Source organism: Coregonus lavaretus, assembly GCF_964263955.1.
Source record: "Coregonus lavaretus genome assembly, chromosome: 22".
NCBI classification, from domain to species: domain Eukaryota; kingdom Metazoa; phylum Chordata; class Actinopteri; order Salmoniformes; family Salmonidae; genus Coregonus; species Coregonus lavaretus.
This window is the reverse complement of record NC_140009.1, coordinates 34,111,295-34,127,216: the sequence shown is the minus strand read 5'-3', so window position 1 is coordinate 34,127,216 and position 15,922 is coordinate 34,111,295. Positions and strand designations below refer to the sequence as shown.

At 42.5% G+C, this 15,922-nt stretch overlaps 1 protein-coding gene across 1 annotated transcript in view; it reads left to right on the top strand.

Annotated features, from left to right (window-relative positions):
• The first annotated feature begins 10,431 nt into the window (after nucleotides 1-10,431).
• The window catches only part of LOC311150235 (RNA-binding motif, single-stranded-interacting protein 2-like), a 45,110-nt gene continuing 39,619 nt past the window's right edge, over nucleotides 10,432-15,922 (top strand). Inside the window, exon 1 of the mRNA XM_084187611.1 lies at nucleotides 10,432-10,583. Coding sequence (XP_084043737.1) covers nucleotides 10,512-10,583 — 72 coding nt within the window. The 5' untranslated portion in view covers nucleotides 10,432-10,511. The remainder of the gene's footprint in view (nucleotides 10,584-15,922) is intronic.

Genomic DNA, 15,922 nt, shown 5'->3' with positions numbered 1-15,922 from the left:
AAAAGTAGTGGAGGAGGAGGTGAGGAGGGTCATTTTCCCAGACAGAAAGAACCTGCTTCCCTCAGTATCACAGACAGAGAACCCTCCGACAACCCCTACACAACCCAGGCCAGGTGAAATGACAAGAGAGTTAGGTCTACCTGCTGATATATGGGCTAATTTAACAGATGAAAGACAACACAAAAACCTGTCTTCGAGAGCTGAGGAGGTGGACTAAGATAAGCTAACGTGCCATCTAATTTAAATGTGAATCCATGGACCCATATGCTGACAGTATGGGATTGACGGAGGTTGGTGTCACACAGCGATTGAGGTGCACATTCGCACTGGTGTAAAAACCCCATTATACCAGGAGCTGAATAGTGTCCCACTACTGGAGCTGTGCATCAGCCCTCAGCCTTGGAAAAAGATGGATTGTTGTTGCATAAAATAAATCATGTCCAGCTTCCGCTAGTATGCTGTGCTCCATCTACAGTATGTTTGCAAGGAAAAATACAAGAACATGTACGTGCCTGTACACAAAGCCTTGGCCTTGAATGAATTGGAGACAGTTATGTGTGCCTTTTCAATAAGCCTGTCTTTAAGAAGAATGACTTCTCAAGAGATTTTGTGCCTATCTGTGTGAGTGTGTACATCTGTCTGAAGTCCGTTGGTATTATCAGAAAGATTAGTGGTTTGGTTCATCAGGCTTGTTCCTAACACTATACTACAGCTTCATTGGCCCAAACTGTGCATTCGGAAAGTATTCAGACCCGTTGACTTTTTCCACATTTTGTTACGCTACAGCCTTATTCTAAAATTGATTAAATTAAATCAGTCTACACACAATACCCGACAATGACAAAGCGAATACAGGTTTTTAGAAATGTTTGAAAAAACAAAAACAAAACAAAAACAGGAATACCTTATTTACATAAGTATTCTGACCCTTTGCTATGAGACTCGAAATTGAGCTCAGGTGCATCCTGTTTCCATTGATCATCCTTGAGATGTTTCTACAACTTGATTGGAGTCCACCTGTGGTAAATTCAATTGATTGGACATGATTTGGAAAGGCACACACCTGTCTATAGAAGGTCCCTCAGTTGACTGTGCATTTCAGAGCAAAAACCCAACAATGAGGTCGAAGGAATTGTCCGTAGAGCTACGAGCCAGGATTGGGTCGAGGCACAGATCTGGGGAAGGGTACCAAAAAATGTCTGCAGCATTGAAGGTCCCCAAGAACACAGTGGCCTCCATCATTATAAAATGGAAGAAGTTTGGAACCACCAAGACTCTTCCTAGAGCTGGCCGCCCGGCCAAACTGGGCAATCGGGGGAGAAGGGCCTTGGTCAAGGAGGTGACCAAGAACCCGTTGGTCACTCTGACAGAGCTCAAGGGTTCCTCTGTGGAGATAGGAGAACCTTCCAGAAGGACAACCATCTCTGCAGCACTCCACCAATCAGGCCTTTATGGTAGAGTAGCCAGACGGAAGCCACTCCTCAGTAAAAGGCACATGACAGCCCGCTTGGAGTTTGCCAAAAGGCACCTAAAGGACTCTCAGACCATGAGAAACAAGATTCTCTGGTCTGATGAAACCAAGATTGTTCTCTTTGGCCTGAATGCCAAGCATCACGTCTGGAGGAAACCTGGAACCATCCCTACGGTGAAGCATGATGGTGGCAACATCATGCTGTGGGGATGTTTTTCAAAAGCAGGGACTGGGAGACTAGTCAGGATCGAGGGAAAGATGAACAGAGCAAAGTACAGAGAGATCCTTGATGAAAATCTGCTCCAGAGCGCACAGGACCTCAGACTGGGCGAAGGTTCACCTTTGAACAGGACAATGACCCTAAGCACACAGTCAAGACAACGCAGGAGTGGCTTTGGTACAAGTCTCTGAATGTCCTTGAGTGGCCCAGCCAGAGCCCGGACTTGAACCCGATCGAACATCTCTGGAGAGACCTGAAAATAGCTGTGAAGCGAAGCTCTCCATCCAACCTGACAGAGCTTGAGAGGATCTGCAGAGAAGAATGGGAGAAACTCCCCAATACAGGTGTGCCAGGCTTGTAGTGTCATACCCAAGAAGACTCGAGGCTGTAATCGCTGCCAAAGGTGCTTCAGCAAAGTACTGAGTAAAGAGTCTAAATACTTATGTAAATGTGATATTTCTGTTTTTTTTTTTTATGAATTTGCAAAATTTTCTAAAAACCTGTTTTTGCTTTGTCATTATGGGGTATTGTGTGTAGATTGATGAGGGGGGGGGAAACAATTTAATCAAATTTAGAATAAGGCTGTAACGTAACAACGTGGAAAAAGTCAAGGGGTCTGAATACTTTCTGAATGCATTGTATCTCATTTATTGCAATATTATCTGGGCTAGTACATATGCTTCCTATCTACATAAATTACTCATCACACAAAATACATTTGCAAGACTAGCCACCTCCTCTAACTACATGGCTCCATCTGACCATCTGTTTAAGAAACTCATTATATTGTCTATCTACAACATTAATATACTCCAATTATGCACTTTAATCTACAAATATACATACCTCCAGCTCCCAGGCAGCCTACCTAAACCCTTCAATGGATTCTTCCAGGTTAATTCCCAAATCCATGCATACAACACAAGACACTGCGATAACCTTCACCCTTCCCACTGCCGCATCTCGCATTGTAAATTCTCTAGCAGATACAGAGGTTCCATACTCTGGAATTCCTATCTTCGCATTGCCAAAACATCATCATCCCTCAATAACTTCAAGCGTAGACTAGGGGTCAGCCTGATTAACCAAACTACCCAGTAGTCCTCTCCATGTAGGCTAGTTGTTACACTCATTTACACTCTCTTCGGTAGTCCATCGTATCCGATGATGACTTCCACTTCTGAGTTAATGGTGAATTCTTTGGTGACTGTAGAGTCCAATCCGAGATCCACAAACTTTATTGCAGGTGGGGCATATGCAGTCTGTGCTCCAATCCTCCTCCCACCTCTGTACACCGCTCTGGCTGAGCTTCCGCCAGGTGGAACGGTCGGCAGCAGCATCCTCAAGGTCTGTGGGTTTGATGTTGCACTTCTTCAGCAACGTTTTCAACTGGTCCTTGTAGCGCTTCATCTGCCCCCCTGCAGACCGCCAGCCAAGATGTAGCTGGCTATACAGGATCTTCCGCGGCAAGCGTTCCTTAGACATCGTAACGACATGCCCAAGCCAGCTTAGTTGGTGTTGGGTGACCATAGCCTCCATACTCTTGCAGTTGGTCTTAGCAAGTATTTCTGTATGGGGCACACAGTCGCTCCAGGTGATTCCCAGGATGTGCTGCAGGCATCCTATGTGGAATCGCTCTAGCTGCTTGTTGTGTTGGCTGTAAGTGACCCAGGCTTCACTGCTGTAAAGAAGTGTGGTGATGCAGACAGCTTGATAGACGGCGACTTTGGTGTGGAGGTGGAGATACCTGTTTTGGAAGACCCTGCGAGTTTCCCGAAGGCAGCTGATGCTTGCTTGATCCTATTTTGAATTTCGAAGTCGATGCTGCAGTCCTCCGAGAGGATGCTGCCCAGGTATTTGAAGGATGGGACTATTGCCAGTGATTTGTGTTCAATGGTGAAGACCGGCATGGTGGGTGGAGGGCTGGATCTCCATTGGCAGACCACCTCTGTCTTGGTGGTATTGATAGACAGTCCCATCCTACTATAGACCCTCACAGCCGCTACAAGGACGGACTGAAGGTCTTCCGGAGTGTGGGCCACAAGAGCACAGTCATCTGCATACTGCAGCTGAAGAACCCGCTCCGTCAAAACCTTGGTGGTTGCTTGGAGCCTCCTGATGTTGAATAGGTTTCCATCCAACCTGAAGTCCACCGCAACACCACTACTGTCCTCAAGCTCCTTGTGGAGAAGCTGGGTGACACATAGGAGGAAGATGTTAAAGAGTACATGTGCCAGCTCACACCCCTGCCTCACACCGATGCTTAATCCAAAGGGCACTGACTCCTGCCCTCCTATGGCCACCAGAGCCATCATCCCATTTTTGTTTTAGGGGGTGGATCAGCTTTAATATTGGAAATAGATTGTGGCGTCTATCAATGTAATTGTCTGCATCATTTCCAATCCCCCATATATATATTTTTATCAATACAGTATACAGTATATATTATTTTATATATATATTTTTCTTTATTAGTTTCTCCTAACCCTACCACCCCTCCCCTAATTGGAGAAAACGAATGGACAACAACACTTAAGCTTCTACTTCCAGCTTATACATACTGTATATATTTTACGGACACTGGATATTTTACATTAGTTATCTTTTGTTTGTTTTTAGTCCCATCATTCAGCTAGTCTCAACCCCTTCCATCTATCTCTGAAGACCATCCAGTTTTGATTTCTATTTGCCATATATTTTTCAACTGTGCTGTGATATTTCACAAAAGTTCTGAACCTTTCTATTCTCATAGTTTCTACAGATTGTAAATTAAAGATAAACATTTTTGCTGAGAGTATAAATATATAATTGATTATGACTTTTCAGATCACCCAGCAGTGCTATATGCAGAGTTAACTCCAGGTAAATGTTTTCAATTCTTCAGCCATTCCTAAACCTGCGACCAAAAACAAGCTACACATGGACAGTACCAAAACAAATGATCTAATGATTCTGTCTCTTCGCAGCAAAATCTGCAGAGCTGGGATGGTTGTATCCCCCATATACAGTGCATTCGGAAAGTATTTCAGTAAAAAACGGAAATATTTCATTTACATAAGTATTCAGACCCTTTACTCAGTACTTTCTTGAAGCACCTTTGACAGCGGTTACAGCCTCGAGTGTTCTTGGGTATGACGCTACAAGCTTGGCACACCTGTATTTGGGGAGTTTCTCCCATTCTTCTCTGCAGATCCTTTCAAGCTCTGTCAGGTTGGACGGGGAGCGTCGCTGCACAGATATTTTCAGGTCTCTCCAGAGATGTTCGATCGGGTTCAAGTCCGGGCTCTGGCTGGGCCACTCAAGGACATTCAGAGATTGCCCAAAGCCACTCCTGCGTTGTCTTGAATGTGTGCTCAGGGTCGTTGTCCTGTTGGAAGGTGAACCTTTGCACCAGTCTGAGGTCCTGAGCGCTCCGGAGCAGGTTTTCATCAACGATCTCTCTGTACTTTTCTCTGTTCATCTTTCCCTCTATCCTGACTAGTCTCCCAGTCCCTGCTGCTGACAAACATCCCCACAGCATGATGCTGCCAACACCGTGCTTCACCGTAGGGATGGTGCCAGGTTTACTCCAGACGTGACACTTGGCATTCAGGCCAAAGGGATCAATCTTGGTTTTGCCAGACCAGATTATCTTGTTTCTCATGGTCTGAGAGTCCTTTAGGTGCCTTTTGGCAAACTCCAAGTGGGCTGTCATGTCCCTTTTACTGAGGAGTGGCTTTTGTCTGGCCACTCTACCAAAAAGGCCTGATTGGTGGAGTGCTGCAGAGATGGTTGTCCTTCTGGAAGGTTCTCCTATCTCCACAGAGGAACTCTGGAGCTCTGTCAGCGTGACCATCGGGTTCTTGGTCACCTCCCTAACCAAGGCCCTTCTCCCCCGATTGCTCAGTTTGGCCGGATGTTCAGCTCTAGGAAGAGTCTTGGTGGTTCCAAACTTCTTCCATTTAAGAATGATGGAGGCCACTGTGTTCTTGGGGACCTTCAATGCTGCAGACATTTTTTGGTACCCTTCCCCAGATATGTGCCTCGACACGATCCTGTCTTGGAGCTCTACGGACAATTCCTTCGACCTCATGGCTTGGTTTAATCTATTTTTGCTAACTTTCTATAAAAATATATTGTAGTGAGATCCTTTCGTTCTTTCGGGATATGAGTATGTTCACTTCATCGTCAAACCATTTTATTGGTAAATTACACGGTAATGTAAAAGTTGTATTTTTTAGTGATCCAATACGTAATATAGTATCATAATTGGTTGTAATCCAGAGAGGTTAGAAAAATTATCTAGATCCTCAATGAGGCTATGGAGGGATTCAAATTGTGGATTTAAAAGAAAACATGAATCATCAGCGTACAATGACACCTTTTTTTTAAGCCCTGGATTTCAAGCCCCTTGATATTGTTGTTGGATCTGATTTTAATAGCTAACATTTCTATGGCCATAATAAAGAGATTATGCTGATAGTGGACAACCTTGTTTTACTCCTCTTGACAGTTTAATACTTTCTGAGAAGTAGCCATTATTTACTATTTTACACGTAGGGTTACTATACATAACTTTAACCCATTGTATAAGAGATTCTCCAAAATTGAAATATTCCAGGCATTTATATATAAATTCCCGTCGTACTTTATCAAAAGCCTTTTCAAAGTCAGCTATGAATACCAGGCCTGGTTTCCCAGATTTTTCACAGTGTTCTATTGTTTCCAGTACTTGTCGTATATTCGACAATACCTTTTTAATTCTATGCGTTATGCATTTTGCTAGAATTTTTGCGTCACAACACTGAGGTGTAAAGGGCCTCCAATTTTTTTTATGGACTGGATCTTTATATTTACCACCTGGGTCCTGTTTCAGTAATAGTGAAATCAACATGTTTTTTTATTGTGTACTGTGTATATCATGTACACATTTTAATTAGTGTGCTTGTTTAACAGATTTAACAAAAAAATGTGTACTTATATTTTTTGTGGTGTGGTTTCTATATCTGCCCTGTTGGGCTTCCAACCTCACCTGCACTGTGGTGAATGTGGTGAAAGGAGTCAGGCGCAGGAGGGTAATCACCGAATACAGAGTTTATTCCTTCGTTGACACACAAATGCGCTCCAATAGCGATCAACGAAACAGGCACAGGGGAAACAAACATCCCTGGCAATTACACTGTAACGGAATCCAATAATACATAGGCACAGGGGGAAAATCTACCCAGGCAACACAATGTTATGAGTAGCTCCACCGAGCTACATTACTCTCACAATTAACAATCACCCACAAGGACAAGGGGGCAGAGGGAACACTTATACACAGTCTAATTAGGGGATAGGAACCAGGTGTGTGTGATTGACAAGACGAGACAATTGTGATGATGATTGGGGCGGCAGTTGTATTGAATTATCTGACAACAGCTCTGGTGGACATTCCTGCAGTCATCATGACAATTGAACGCTCCCGCAAAACTTTAGTAATCTGTGGCATTTTGTTGTGTGACAAAACTGCACATTTTGGAGTGACATTTTATTGTCCCCAGCACAAGGTGCACCTGTGTAATGATCATGCTGTTTAATCAGCTTCTTGATATGCCACACCTGTCCGGTGGATGGATTATCTTGACAAAGGCTAAAATGCTCACTAACAGGGATGTAAACAAATTTGTGGACAACATTTGAGAGAAATAAGCTTTTTGTGCATATGGAAAATTTCGGGGATCTTTTATTTCAGCTCATGAAACATGGAACCAACTCTTTACGTGTTGCATTTATATTTTTGTTCAGTGTATGTAATCTCCTGAGCTGCTTCCCCTAGGCTGCCTTTCAGGTACTGTAGCTATAGCCTAGTTAAGGGTGTGTGTGTGTTACCTTCCAGGGTATCTAGCCTGGTAAAGGGAGTATCTGCATGTTATCACAGATAGGTAATTACTTAGCAGGCAAAGCTGACCTGAGGAATGTAGACTTGTCCCTTCCCCCTAAACTTACCCCCTCTACCCCTACACCCCTCCCCCTCTGCCCCTCTCCTCCATGTCTCCCTTCCCCCTAGACTCATCTACCTTTCCCTTCCCTCCCCCTACACTGGCATTCCCCCACCTCCTTTCTATTACAATCACCCTCTTTTTCCTCCCTACACTCACCCCCTTCCTACATTCACCCCCCTTTCCTCGCTTCCTCCCCAAACCCTCATTGACGGAACACCCTCTCTCCTGTGAGGCTCAAAGTTCACCCTGACGCTTTCACTGAATTCCTAGATTACCTGTAATCTTTTTCTTGTTTTAAAGGAAAGGGAAAAAACTGTTTGTACAAGGCTGAATGGAATGGAATTATCAGTGTTTTTGGCATAGCGAAAATGGTATATCGAGGGGTGAATGTAAAAAGTGCACCATTGCACAACACAACAGAGTTTTGCCCAAAGACTGAAAAGCATATCTGTGGAATCAGTCTGCGTCTCCTCATCACAAGTAACGGGAAATAAGTACTAACCATTTCCATTCACCCCGACCTCAGTCACCTAGGCCCCTTTCCTGAGTACTTATTTCCCGTTACTTGTGATGAGGAGAGTTAAGCTGAAGTCCCAGGCTGCCTCCCAAATGGAACCCTATTCTTTACATATTACACTACTTTTGACCAGAGCCCCCCATAGGGCCCTGGTCAAAAGTAGTGCACTATAAAGGGAATAGAGTGCCATTTGGGATGCAATCCCAGTGTGGGCTGTGGGCTTTGTGCTGGCTCTGACGCATACTGACTGAGTCACTCTACAAACTGTCCTTGAGCAGAGGGAAACACACCCCTTCTTGCCAGGACTGAACATCAACATTGCTGGACAGAGGCGAAGCCATAGCAGGGCCGGGCATAGGCCCTGCCAGATTGAACACTGGCCCTCCCAATCAGGATGGCTTAAAACATATTTTTTAAATAAAAAATGAAAGAAATGATTTTGATTTGTTGTTTGTATTGTCTCCTGACTGTATCGCAATTATATGGTACAACTTATTGTAATAGCGTTAGATATGGATCATTGTTATATTGTCTATGGTAATAACAATAGTGGTAGGCTACATAGATTGTAGCCTACTTATAACTGTTACAGCCTACCTGCCCCCATGAAAATGAAACAATATACTCTCAAAATGATAACTTGGATTTAAATACAGGGCACTTGCACCCAGCCAACAATAACATTTCATAATTTCGTATAAGTCACTTTAGTCACACTATCCTGGCTCAAGACAGAAACATATTATCATTCCACTCTGCTTCTACTCTGTCTGACTAGACACTATGATGACATCTGGGTGAAATCCCAAGTGCATTATATACTGTATATGAAGGAGATGAGAGTTTATTTCTGTGTGCTGCCTAGTCTAAATTGGCCTTTAAAGGAGGTTTCAACTGTAATTTGTGGCTGTTCTGTGTATTTCACTATCAGAAAGAACAGGTGTAGTTGTAGCTGTCATGTGAATTAATGAATTATGCTGTTATGTGTTTATTATCTAATATGAATGCCACAACAAAAGTTCCCTCTGGGAAAAATAAAGTGATTCTATTTTATTCTATTCATTTCTATTCTCTTCTATGCACATTCATACTACTATGTGGCTGAGAGTGAGCTTTTGCACACACACATTGTGCACACTTGAGGGCTAATCAGGGTAGATACACAAGGAGGCAGAGTGTTAAGGGACTGTGTTGCCAAGCAACTTGCAGTTGATTATAAAAACACGTGTGCCATTACATGATAATATGAGCCATCCCAGGACATCAGTGTTTTTTTTATTTTTTATTTAACCTTTATTTAACCAGGTAAACCAGTTGAGAACAGGTTCTCATTTACAACTGCGACCTGGCCAAGATAAAGCAAAGCAGTGCAATAAAAACAACACAGAGTTACATATGGGGTAAAAAAACATAAAGTCAAAAATACAACAGAAAATATATATACAGTGTGTGCAAATGTAGCAAGTTATGGAGGTAAGGCAATAAATAGGCTATAGTGCAGAATAATTACAATAGTATTAACACTGGAATGCTAGATGTGCAAGAGATTATGTGCAAATAGAGATACTGGGGTGCAAAAGAGCAAAATAAATAACAATATAGGGATGAGGTAGTTGGGTGGGCTAATTTCAGATGGGCTGTGTACAGGTGCAGTGATCGGTAAGGTGCTCTGACAACTGATGCTTAAAGTTATTGAGGGAGATAAGAGTCTCCAGCTTCAGAGATTTTTGCAATTCGTTCCAGTCATTGGCAGCAGAGAACTGGAAGGAATGGCGGCCAAAGGAGGTGTTGGCTTTGGGAATGACCAGTGAGATATACCTGCTGGTGTCCTGATAATGACATAAGGTTTGATGGTGATAGTGTAATGCCATGCACCTTTGCCAAAATATCATCAGGTTGGGCCATGGCCAATATAATTATATTAGTCCCAATGTTAGATATGATTAATGATATGTATTTATAATGGATAATGTTTTTGAAGACTATACAAGCTACAAAAAGCCTTTATAAAATACCAATAAAGGTTAAATGTGTGTCCAGACTGTCATACGGAATAGTAACATAAAAAAGTCTTAATGTCCAAAGTCATACATGTTCACTGTCTGGTGGTTCCCAGGTTTAACAAATAGCCTACATGGAAAGAGGAACACAGAAAAGCGCGCTTTTTAACGCACAGTCACATAGAATGCTACACACTACCAGTGGCTGGGAGCTGGGAGAGCGCTAGTCAAATCACAATCCCAGTCAGATTCTGAACTGAATTTCCCTGTCTGACGTCAGCTGACTGCCTGCCTTGGCTACGCTCTTCGCTCCAGACATAGTGCTGCTGCTGTAAAAATGCTGCTCTCTGTGCCGCCGAGGACAGGATTCAACCCATACAACGGCTATACAAGCATAACTAGTAAAAAGGTAAAGCGATGTATTTGACTCCATCTGAATAATGTGCTATATGTAGGTTATATGCCGGTCTCATTCCTCCTGGATCGTTTGTAGCAGTTAGGTTGCTCGGCTATTAAACTGCAGTGTCCTTGAAAGTGGACCATATACGATACAAATCAACTATAGGCTATTTTGTCGATTTAAAATAGCTTTTAACTCATTTCTATCCTCCAAATAAGATTGTGAATAGATAATAGAATAGAATACCGGTATAATGCATGCATTTATTTTAGGCTATGCGTCGGGGTGAACGTTAGCGCTCTTCCTCGCTCTATTCATTGGCACAGAGAAAGTCAATGCACGGATTAAACTTGCGCGGCGAATAGCCTTGATCATTTTGCGCTAGTTCTCGGGTTTAATACCAATGGCTAATTGTAAACTCAACGACCAATTGAGAGTAAGGTCTCTCTTTGAATAGACCAGTAACCTAAATTAACCAAATAAGTTTATTTAGCGTAAAGGTTTGCACAACCCCTTGAAATCCAACCTGGTCTCAGAGCATTTCGTATAATTATGTATGTAAATTCGAGACACTCCAATTAGTATGATATGTTAGGTTTGTATGATATGTATTAATTTGTGGATGTCCATCACTCATTTCATATGCTATGTTACGAATTTGCAAAAGGTATGATTTGTTACGAATTCTAGCTAGGTGGCTAGGTGGCAAACGTTTGCTAGCTGGCTAACTTTAGCTAGGCTAGGGTTTAGGTGTTAGGATTGTTTAGGGGTTATGTTAAAGCGATAAGGATTTACATTTACTATGTTACGTCTAGTCTATGAGACCAGGCTGTGAAATCCAATATGATCTGATGGCTGGAAACATTGGCCAATATAATACAGTGATTTATAGATATGGAAATATGAATACTGTAGCCTATTGAAATAGTTCAATTCAATATGCTTATTGATTATTATTTAACAATTTGTAACAACTGAACAGTTTGTAATGATAATTGATATTGATTGGCAGTTGATAAGATTTTTTAATTTTTTTATTAACCATTTAAAGATGTACTCTGATGATTTGCTATATAACATCCAGAGAACAGAAAAAATATAATTTACATTTTACACATTTAGCAGACACTCTTATCCAGAGCGACTTACAGTTAGTGAGTGCATACATTTTCATACTGTCCCCCCGTGGGAAACGAACCCACAACCCTGGCGTTGCAAGCGCCATGCTCTACCAACTGAACTACAGGGGACTATGAAGTTGAATATGGAGTGTTGGATTGGGTGAGATATTAAGGGAATTGAAATTAAGAAACTATAAAGCACATATTTTTTCACAGGTAGCATAATTGTAAAATAAAACATTATAATTCACTTTTTTTGTGATCCTAGTTTTGATCCTGATGCTTTCACATTATGGATGGGAAAAATTGCATGTTTCTTCTGTCAATAGCATATTTTATTATTCTACATTGTGAATCTTGGTGTTGACTTGGTGCAACATTGCTGACATAGGCCATGGTAGTGTTTAACTTTCCTGAAACATAACACTAGTTCCCACCTCCCAGGGCTGTGTTATTCCTTTCCCTGCGTCATGGTTAGCAGGAATTCAGATTGCTCAGATTCATGGAATTCTGTTTGCATCCCAAATGGCACCCTATTCCCTATACAGTGCACTACTCTGGCTTCAAACAAGGTGCTCATGTCAGGATAGAAGGGGTGTCTGCTACTCCGCTTTTGCAAACTCATGCCTTTTTTTTTGCTCATTGTGAGAGCTCAAAAGTCACTCTGAGGGAAAACATGTAAACCCAAGGTCAAGTGGCAAACTCTGCTCTGTGTATTTTTTATACAAGGGGAAAAGGGTGGAGGAAAGAGAGGGATTAAGATTTTTTTTCACTTTCATTCTTTCTTTCTTTCTTTCTTTCTTTCTTTCTTTCTTTCTTTCTTTCTTTCTTTCTTTCTTTCTTTCTTTCTTTCTTTCTTTCTTTCTTTCTTTCTTTCTTTCTTTCTTTCTTTCTTTCTTTCTTTCTTTCTTTCTTTCTTTCTTTCTTTCTCCTGCTTTTGATTACCCACCTCTCCTCCTCTCTTCCCTCCTCCCCCATTTTCTTATTTTTTCCCTCTCACATACCTTGATTTCTTTGGCTGTGAGTGGTTCAGATCCCATGGACAAGGGAGCCACCAGATCTTTCCTCTGTATAGAGTGAAGCGAACCCCTTTTCTCAAACCCTATGTGTTTTTCTCTTTCTTCAGATTGCTCTTTCTTCATTTTCTCTTTCTTTAATGTATTTTCTGCGTATCTAAAACAAAAAGAGTTTGCAGGTTTAGGTTTTTTGTGCCTTTGAGTGTAGAATTGGATTGACTCAGAGAGAGGAGGAGAAGGATGAAGCCCCACCTGCTGTCTCTATATTGTTGAAGAGTTGGTGAGGTTGCAGGTTGAAGTAGAAGCATCAGAAGAGTGCCATCGCTGTTTTTTCACCCCAAAACCTTTTCTGCACACTGTGGCAGAATCCAGTACCAGGCAGCAAAAACAGAGAGCTTGTTTTTTCATAAACATGATCTTTTCTACCATGCCTCTGAAAATCTCTTGTGCCAAGCAGGTAGGCCTTTGCTTTTTCAGACAGATTTTTCTTCTTCTGTATTTTAAGATAAAACATGTATTTATTTTCACAGAAATAGATTGTCATGCAATGTGTGATGTGTTTGTGCCGAATGTGCAATGTTGACAGATTTTGAAAATGTGTTTATTGAGAACTGAATATGAATAGAACTGGGATCATATCAGTAAAATATCAAGGTTTTCTCCTTGGATCTTCTTCTCCAAAGCTTTCCTTGCTTCCCTGTGACGCTTTGAGAAGGAGGTAAGGAGTGTGGATGTGAGGAATCGAAGAACATACTTTTGAGATTCACCCCAGCTGTGGCCTGAGGTGTGTGAGCAAAAATCCATCACGTGCTGTGTACAGCAACATACTGTACATTGTGGAAACAGACACCCAATAACCTCCAGGGCTAATAGTACAGTGCTATAGTTCAATGAGAGAAGAAGGAACAGCTCAGAGCAATCACCCACACTTAAAATGTCTCTTAAATATGTCCTATTATGTACTGGTAAAGAATGGAAAGACTGCACTTGGGATATTATATTGTATAAAGCCTTATTGCAATACATTCTAAAGGCTCTAAGTGCTTCTAACAAGATATAGAGCATTGTACATTTAGGTAATAAAGTGTTAACCAGGGGATTTTAAAAGTAGGGTTTTCCTAGCCTGGTGCTGGATCCTGTCTGCTTGTGCTATTAGCCAACTCCTCTCTGTGTTCGATCATTGGTATGCCAAAGATGTATGGCTTGCCAATGGTAGAAGTGTCGGCTACAGCACATACAAACAGTATGGGACAAGACTAGGATTTTCCCACTACTCAGTCACATTTAAAGAAAAACTCCACCCAAAAACTATATTTTGGTATTTGTTTCATTAGTCCATTGTTGATATAGTCCCAAAATATTTTGCATGTCAGCAATCAAGTTTTCAAGATATATAACTTTCAAAATATAGAAATACAGCCGGTATGATGCATTTTGCATCATATGATGCAAAACGCAGCATCATATTTATGTATTTTGAAAGTTACAAATGTTGAAAACATGATTGCTGACATGCAAAAGATGTTGGGACTATATTAACAATGGACTAATGAAACAAATACCAAAACATAGTTATTGGGTGGAGCTTTCCTTTAAGCCTTCATTGTCTTGAGAGACACATTCTTTAGTCTGTGTTCCGGTACTAATGAGGCTTTTAGGAATGTGGAGAACGTGAAAACGGCTGTAGAAAAGAAACACCCTCTGTCTTACCCCCCATTCTGAGGGTAACTAACTAACACAAACATTTGTTTATGGCGTGGGAATGTAAAGAAATAATTTAACTCCACATTCTAATGCTGCTGCTGCTGCTGCTGTGGTAATGACACAAGATTTGTGATTTATAAGCATGTTCAGAAACAAATGAAAGATGAACTACACACACTGACTGCACACATTATTTGTTCTTTATCTAACCAGGTGAGTCCCATTGAGATATGAATCTCTTTTTCATGGGAGCCCTTCTGTACTGTTTGGCAGAACAGAACACCTGGAGCTGGCAGGCAGGCCGCAGGCAGACAGGCAAGCAGGCAGCAGGCAGCAGCCAGACAGACAGACAGACAGACAGGCAGGCAGGCAGGCAGGCAGGCAGGCAGGCCGCAGGCAGACAGGTAGGCCGCAGGCAGACAGGCAGGCAGGCAGGCAGACAGGCAGACAGACAGACAGGCAGGCCGCAGGCAGGCAGACAGACAGGCAGGCAGATGGGAGCCTGGTGGGTATGGATCCATCTGATTCGCTGGTTCTCTGCCATCTTCCTTGTCTTAGAACGAGCAGAGCAGAGCAGCCTTAATGAGACAGTACCTTCTGACTGGAGAGCACATGAGAGGGATTAGTGCCTTCCTCTAGCAAGCTCCCCAATTAGCTCCCCCAGGCCCCATCCATCCATCCCCATCCATCCATCCCCATCCATCCATCACATATATCCAGACAGGTCTCATCCAGCAGCATACAGCTCTATTTAGCACCAGAGCCAGGCTCCATCCTCTATCAAACAGCACATCAATCCTTTAGCCAGGCCCAGGCCACATCTATCCCGCCCCATCATCCATCCAACACACAGATCCAGACAGGCCTCATCTAGGCCTAGGCCCCATCCAGCATACAGATTTTTATCTACCACCAGGCTTAATACAACTCCATTCAGTATCATACAGATTCTATAGCCATACCCTGACCCAGCACCATCCATTCACCAGCCACATACAGATACTATCTACCCAGTACCCAGGCAGGTGCATCCCTCCTGATAGGGTCTCCATGCAGGCTGGTAGGCTGGGAGTGAAGGCAAGAGCAAGCCACAGGAAGAGGTTGTGATTGTGGGAAAACAAACAGTGTGCTGCCATGCTACTGATGCTGAAAAGAGGCAGATTAGAGGTGTAGAATGGCTATGGTGAATGAATGGGCTCTGTGAGAGTAACAACTGTGATTAATGAAGGGGTGGTAAAACTCTTCTGGTTTATGGAGGGGTTCAAGGCTGGGTGCTGCTGGATCTTGTGATGGCCATGTTGAATACAAAACTGTGGAAACACAGACAGAAAGGTACAGCAGTAGAGCAATGGTTTGGGAAGGATGTAAACTGTTAGAGAGAGAAGAGGAGGAGGAGGAGGAGGGGAAAGAGGAAGAAGAGCAACTGTTTCATTAGAGCGGGTTACCAATGGTCCAGGTAGTTGGACACCACTAGGTTAGTACTGCAGCAGAGTGGAGCAGGGGGTTA